Source organism: Saccostrea cucullata, unplaced genomic scaffold (genome assembly GCF_032062105.1).
Source record: "Saccostrea cucullata isolate Sc308-1 unplaced genomic scaffold, CSIRO_AGI_Scuc_v1 ctg10782, whole genome shotgun sequence".
NCBI lineage: Eukaryota > Metazoa > Mollusca > Bivalvia > Ostreida > Ostreidae > Saccostrea > Saccostrea cuccullata.
Genome location: NW_026923786.1, coordinates 14,909 through 22,459, shown reverse-complemented (window position 1 = coordinate 22,459; position 7,551 = coordinate 14,909). Strand labels below are relative to the sequence as shown.

Below are 7,551 nucleotides of genomic sequence, written 5' to 3'. Positions count from 1 at the left end.
AAAAAGAATAATAAAAGTGAAAAAGAAACAATAGAATAATAGAAGGGTCTTCCGTTGGAGACGGAAGACCCTAATAATAATAAGAAAAGTGAAAAAGAAACAATAGAATAATAGAAGGGTCTTCCGCTGAAGACGGAAGACCCTAAAAATAGTGGAAAAGAAACCTAAGAAAAACAATAAGGTCTTCCGCTGAAGACGGAAGACCTTAATAATCTTAATCATCAGAATCAGTAGAAGGTCTTCCGTTGGAAACGGAAGACCTTAATAAGACAACATAACAACAAACAAATGGCATTGACATTAAATAAGTATTAGGCAATTAAGCTAATTGACGGCCCTTCAATACAGATTCTGTAAATGTTCTCATCGGCGTCAGAGAACTGTTGATAAAGTTCATACAAAAGTTATCATTCGTAAAGTGATGGTGACATAGAAGTTAGATTTATTCGACTTTGTCAGCTTATGGATATCATCACTGCCTTCAATATGTCATTTTCCAAACATTGAACAGTCAAAAATGTTCAGTAAAATCTAAAATGCAGTGTCTTGTGTGTACCCCCCCCAACCCCATACTGTGTTCTTGACAATTAACTCATTTTCTCCTCCACTTTACTGCCATCTCGTAGATTTCTTACAAATGGAAAAAAGCGATGTCGCCAATACATTTCAAAGCTTTGGTTACTGATATTCAAAATATTGCTGGACCCTTTATGTTAACATATTTACATTTCCAATGTCTTTGTCCGAGATAAAATTATCAAATGTAAATGTACTTTATTTCCCCATCAATGTATTAGCGCGGTTCCAAGAAAAACCACGTGCAGGGCGGGGCAAACAGCTAGACAGAAGCAGGGCTTGGAGCACGTGGATTGGCGGAATCAAAGCATGTAAATATAAGGAATAAGTGGCTTGCGTGATAATTTAATGCATCAACGCCTTTGGCGTTTATGCAAATTATCACGCAAGCCAATCGATTGATCACTTCATGAAATCGAAAAATAAGACAGTTATTCCTTAAATATTTTTGTCACACAAAAAACATTAGTTATACTTTTTGATATTTTTTCTCCGAGTATTTACACGAAAGGAAGCCCGGAATCATGTAAAAGGCGTATACCTTGCCAATGGAATGTGCATTACCTGTCTGCATTTTGTTCTAATCAAATAAAAAATGTCTTAATTAATGAAGAATCATGTCAAATCATATGAATGAAAGTTTTATTGATAAATGAATAAATTTTTTTTTCAAACAAATTTTCGATCATTGCCGTCGCCAAATTTCACCTTACTTTCCATAATAGTGTTTTTATATTTTAAAAGATAATACATTACATCGTTAGTACAGCCTAAACTGTGTTTTTGTGTCTTATATATATTAAAACTTTAACACAGAATCTTTTTTTTAGGAAAATTAACCCCCATCCCCGCAATCAAGCATTTTAACGCATATACCTTTACCCAATCACGCACTTTAACACACATTTCGTTTTTGACGTTTTCTGCTCTGATAATGCGTAATGTTTTGATGGTATGATAATAAATGATAAGATTATATATACTTTAAATCCGTTCTATTATATTTCGCAAAAAATAAAATTTCCTGAATTGAATATGTCTGAGTCGTTCGATTTATTTGATAAACTTGGGATGCCAGACAAATTAAGGCAAGGCCATACTTTTTCGTTTCCGGTTTTAAATTTGATACACCGACATCAGACTTCCGGTTATCACTTGGACTTGGCGCAAATTTTTCGGTGGTTTGTTTTAACATAAAATTCATGTGATTGAAAACAAATGCAACGATGCCCCGGTCTGAAAAAGGGACATTCAGGAAAGCTTCGTTCCTGCGCAGACTTGAGGGGCTAAAGAAAGCACGAGAAGCCCATGCCTTACGAGGTAAACATGGTAAGTACTAAGTGTATGTATTGTGCGAGCTTTCTGCTCTATTTTTGACAGTTGGAATACGTATCAAAAGATTCGATCATTAGATTCATTTATTTTGTAAATATTAGATGCCAAAAATGATGCTCCGTGCTTGGAAAATGATTCTTCCCCTGTCCTACGAACCGTTAATGGTCAAAGTGCAGAAAGTGCAGAGAGTTCATGGCGTGTCGGTAGATGGATTGTAGAACTCGGCACTCTTGTTGATTATTTGAAAAGAGGTTGCGTTATGTGTGGGAATGCACTTCAGCTTGTCAACACTGTAGGTGAAAGGAAATTTGGACTAGGACAGGTATTTATTTTTATTAAATATTGTCAATGACTATGTACCTAAAAAATTCGTTTTTAAAGATGCGGCATTCCCCTTCACTTTCAGTTAACTTTTGGTCAATTGCAGGTTCTGCAGATAAAGTGCACGCATTCCAGTTGTGCCCATGTTAACGACATACCCACAGGCAGTAAACATAGGGTTAAAGCAGATATGAAGCAATATGCTTGGGATGTCAACACAAAGCTGGCTGCAGGTATAAATTAGAAATTTTATCTAGACTTGCAAATAAGCAGATAAAAATAATTTAATACTAATAATACAGAAGTTAAAATGTAAAAGAATTATTTTATTTTCATTTTATTTCTGGTAATAATCTCTTAGGTATGCTAAATGGTGGCTATGGAATTACTCATGTAAATGCATTACTGGCTGCATTGAATATCCCGGGGATCACTAACAAGAGTCTTAAAAGCAGAGAAAGAGAGGTGGGGAAACACTTAGAGGAAATGGCAGGGCAGAGTTGTAATGAAGTTCTTCAAGAAGAAATGAAACTGTAATTTTTTTTATTTATTTTGTTTGTATTGATATATAAATTATGTTTTGAATTTACATGTTAATAATATTTGATAATACATGTAATTGTAATGTACATTTGTGTTATTCATTTTGTAGGCGTGATGGAGACATCACTGTGTCTTTTGATGGTGCCTGGCAGAAGAGAGGTACTGGTAGAGGATACAATAGTCTCACTGGTATGCCGTGGTGATAATGTTATTGTTGCATGTTTTGATTCTCCCTCCTCAATAAAGATTGAGATATAGAGTTACATATTCTAAAACATATACATGTAAATGTAGTTATATGCTAGCAGTATTTATCTTCTTACAGGTCACGCATCTCTAGTAGGAGAAAAAACTAAAAAGATAGTAAGTTTCTCTTCAAAGAGTAAAAAATGCAGAATCTGCTCAGCTGCAACAGCTAAAGGAGTTCCACCCAGAAAACACAACTGCCGAAAGAATTGGCAGGGATCGGCAAAAGCAATGGAGCCAGCCATGGCCTGTGAAATGCTGAGTGCAATCAAAGATGAAGGGTGCAAGGTAGCTTTTTATTGAATGTTTAATTTTTTATCAGCAGTAATGTCAAATATGGATGTACAGTTTAGTACCATAATATACATGTATATTTAAAACTTTGCTTTTTAACTGAAGTACAAATTTCCAATGTATTTCACAGATAGGAACTTTAGTCATGGACAATGACTCAACAACCATTGCTCACGTAAAAGCCACTGTGGACCCAACCATTAATAAAAGAGCTGACAAAAACCATACAAGAAAAGGTTTTACTGGAGCTTTGATTGAGCTTGCCAACACCCATAAAGTTTTGAAAAATCAAAAACTTAGAAGTCACATTGAAAGGTTTGTGTTTCTGAAGTGTAATATTTCAGTACAATATCCCTTGGTCAACTGTAGTCCAAAAAAACTTCTTACACATAATTATAAATGTTATGGCTTATTATTTTTAAAAATAAGTGTCTTTTTCCTTCTGTTTTAGATGTTTTACGTATTGTGTACAGCAAAACAGGGGCAAGGCTAAAGATCTTGAAAATGAACTTGGCAAAATTGTTCCACATTTATATGGTAAGAGTATCAACAATATAGAAGTCATTACAAATTAGGAATGAAGATTAGGATTGAAGAATGAAAACATTTTAACCAGATTTTTTTTTTAAGGTGAACACGAATGCTGTGGAACTTGGTGTCGCAGTAAAAAGACTGACTATAAGCCTCGAAATTTGCCATATGGAAAGCCTCTATCCTGCACCTTACTCCGAGAAGCTTTAGAAGCTTTATTCAAGAAATACTGCTGTAAGTCAGAGGAGCTGGCCATGATGGGATCCACCCAAGTCAATGAGAACTTTAACCATATGGTCTCCACTAAAGCCCCCAAAAGATTGTAAGTACTTTGGTTATTTCTTCCTGTTTAGAACAACAGTTCTGGATATGATCTTAACAACTGAGTCTGAAATGTGAGATTCAAAGTCCAAAAAATGTGTTGTTAGGTTTTATGGAGGTTCAGAGAGTCTACATGCTAGACTCTCAGCTACTGTTTGCCAAAAGAATATGGGTTACGGTTACATATCAGAGGTAGAAAAATGTGTTGAAAGTTTCAAGTTAATCATTTTTGAAATTTGTTTTTCATTACAGTTTGTTGTTATGTGTTATGTTTCTTTCTTTTTTATGGCAAACCATAAAATGTTATTTGCATTTGTATTTAGTGTTCTTAAAGTATATTTTTGATTTTAATAGTTTTCCACAATAAATGTTGTAAATTATAAAAACAAATAGTCTTTAGAAAGATGTTTACAATCATGTTTATCTGCATAAACATGTACATAAAGTACCTAGAGGATGGATTTCTTAAGAAATTCACATTCAAAATTTATCCCTATTCTTATTAACCAATTTACCATTTTATTTGAATATGGAACAATCACAAAATGAAAATATTTACTAAAACATAAATTATATCTTACAGCTGAACAAGAAAATGGCATTGTAACCTGGCAATTTCACAATGAAGCATACCATCAGACTTGCCAACAAGCTCAAACGCAAACGTCTCATGCAGAGTTTACCGTCTACCAAGAGACGTCGACTGGAATTAAAAGCCGCCAGATTGTCTAAAGAAGCAGCGAGGAATGTTCTAGAAGGTAGAGTTTCAGTTAAAATAGAACTGAATCAGTGTAACGTTTTACTTTAATTTATTGTTTATTGTTCACATTTAGAGAAGCCATTGCCGTTGGAATTTCAGTATTATTCACTTGAATTCTTTTTGTCACAGGACAATCATACAAGTCAGATATTGGTCTTGAGGAGGATGTTGATCTTGATAACATTGATCCAGAGCCCCTTATGATTTCTCCAGAGAGCAGCTGCTTCATGTATTTTGATTTAGAAACTACCGGACTTAGTAAGATTTTATTCCCACTTTACCTTTTTAACCTTTACTAACAAATATAAATACTTCAATTTTCAGGTTTGGTATCAAATAAACATGTATAATTTTGCTTTCAGGTAGAACATCTGGCATCATACAGATTGCTGCAGTTTGTGAAGATAGGTCAATCAATGTTTATCTGAACCCCAGTGTACCAATCTGTAAGGAAGCATCGGCTGCAACAGGTCTCAGATATGACATGGGACAGCTCACTCTTCATGGAGAACCTGTGCCTTCAACGAGTCAAGTCCATGGTTTGACTCAGTTTGTAGACTTTGTTAGAGATTGTGAATCAAAACCAGTCATTGTTGGACACAATATTCAAAACTTTGATCTTCCAATTCTCCAATATCATTTGCAGAGACATGGTTTACTTAAATAATTTGTTGAAAATGTTGTAGGTTTTTTAGATACATATAAACTTGCAAAGAAAGTTTTCGACAAGAAAACAATGGGGAATTTTAAGCAAGAAACCTTAGTCAGATTGTGTCTTGGGAAAAGTTATGATGCACACAATGCTCTATCTGATGTTTGTAGTTTACGCGAACTGTACGAGTCAAATTTAGCATTCAAATGTGAAGGTTCAGATATATTTACCATGAATTATTACAGTGTAAAGTCCTCATTAGTTCCATTGGTACAAGGCAATATAGTATCTACACTGATCTCTAACAGGCTTACAGCTAACAATCTAAGCCTAAACAAGCTTAAACTTATACATAAGCGTGACCCCCATAGTGGGATTCAGACTGTCTTTAGTGAGGTTGTATCTGGTTCAAAGACACCAAGAATAACAAAGTCGCAGAAAATCATTGGCAAAGTTGTTGAGTATTTGAACTCGTTATAGTTCGAAATAAGTACATGTATTTTTATACAACAAAATTATATGTTTATGAGCTATACTTGCTAGAATCTACATATATTTTTTGTTACACTACATCAGTTCTTTTAATATGTATGAGATTATAAATTGTAAAAAGAGTTTTGTACTTGTATGGGAAAAAATGTTAAACAGGGAAGGGTCCCCCCCCCCAAAAACTATATGTGTTCTAAGTGTTTAGAAGGACCAAAATTTCAGTATTTTTTAATATTCCATTTGTATTTCATTCTGAGAATAGATCTATTTGTTACATTTTAATATTTTTCAAAGTTTGTAAAATATAATGGTAAAATATGCTATTACCGAAATGGGGGTAGGGGTATTCAAGATATGATTTAATAAAATATCTCTGGTCAACCATGATAAAATATGTGTTTTTGGTAACCTTAGATATTATTCTAGATATTTTTAAAGAAAAACTGGCATGTAAACAATATAAATTTTGGAATTTTTCAAAATAACGCTATTATGTGGGTTTTTTTCTGATGGATGTGAGCAATATAAATGTTAAATGTTACATGTTTTTAATTGAATTGCTCAAACAATTCTCTTTGTAATTGATTATCTATTAGATTGGATGGATTATAGCACAAAACATTGTGCTTTGCTGCATACTTGAATAAAATATGAAATGTTTTCTTCTTGTGTTAAAAATTGGCATTTGAAGTTTGGGGTATATGTGCTCTCTAGCACGTAGTATGAAAATAATCCTGCAAAGGTACATGTTTTATGGGTTTTTTTGTTGGTTAAAGAGTTGTTTCAGTTATTAGAGAGAAAAAATAAACTGTTTGACAGTTATTTCTAATAGTATTTACCTACCTTAAGAAGGTCTTTCTTTTGCCACTAAATAAGCTTACCACTTGATCCACTGCTTTATTGATGTGGAGGCCCCTCAATCTTGTGTGAGATTGGACCCTTGATCCAAAGTCTATCTAATTCGACAAATGTTTTTTTTTATGTAAGTGTTTGATAAAAGCCTGTGGAGAAATCGAAAGAAGGAACGTATAAAATTACAAAAGAATTTTGAAGTTAATTCATACTCATACAACTGATGAGGAAAGAGGTTTTGTTCACAGAATACAGTTTTTTCAAAGTGTCCAAGTTTTCGGTAAAGTTTTTCAAAGTATCAAAGTTTTCGCCAAAGTTTTTTAAAGTGTCAAAGTTTTTAAAGTGTCAAAGTATTCCCCAAAGTTTTTTTAAAGTGTCAAAAGTTTTCGCCAAAGTTTTTCAAAGTGTCAAAGTTTTCGCCAACGTTTTTCAAAGTGTCCAAGTTTTTTTTTCCTATAATTATATATTTGTGGACTGCATTAATGTAATAAGTCGTGTATAATTATTGTTTGATGTGTTATATATAACATTGTTGAATTAATTATTTAAAATTGTGAATTACTGCAATTTTTAAAAAAGGTCTCAAGAAAGAATAGATTTGTGGGTCGGGAACTTTTGTGATTTCTACCTG

General features: G+C 33.4%; 2 protein-coding genes across 2 annotated transcripts; both read left to right on the top strand.

Annotated features, from left to right (window-relative positions):
* Nucleotides 1-1,723: 1,723 nt before the first annotated feature.
* LOC134264915 (uncharacterized) lies at nucleotides 1,724-4,354 on the top strand. The gene is made up of 9 exons (XM_062747167.1): nucleotides 1,724-1,905; nucleotides 2,013-2,233; nucleotides 2,339-2,465; nucleotides 2,594-2,765; nucleotides 2,885-2,964; nucleotides 3,101-3,309; nucleotides 3,446-3,630; nucleotides 3,767-3,852; nucleotides 3,946-4,354. Exons 1-9 carry the CDS (start codon nucleotides 1,803-1,805, stop codon nucleotides 4,170-4,172), a joined length of 1,410 nt encoding a protein of 469 aa, XP_062603151.1. The 5' UTR covers nucleotides 1,724-1,802; the 3' UTR covers nucleotides 4,173-4,354.
* A 480-nt stretch (nucleotides 4,355-4,834) lies between these two features.
* Nucleotides 4,835-6,876, top strand: LOC134264914 (uncharacterized). Its single transcript, XM_062747165.1, has 3 exons — nucleotides 4,835-4,925; nucleotides 5,057-5,185; nucleotides 5,290-6,876. Exons 1-3 carry the CDS (start codon nucleotides 4,838-4,840, stop codon nucleotides 5,592-5,594), a joined length of 522 nt encoding a protein of 173 aa, XP_062603149.1. The 5' UTR covers nucleotides 4,835-4,837; the 3' UTR covers nucleotides 5,595-6,876.
* The last annotated feature ends 675 nt before the right edge of the window (nucleotides 6,877-7,551 follow it).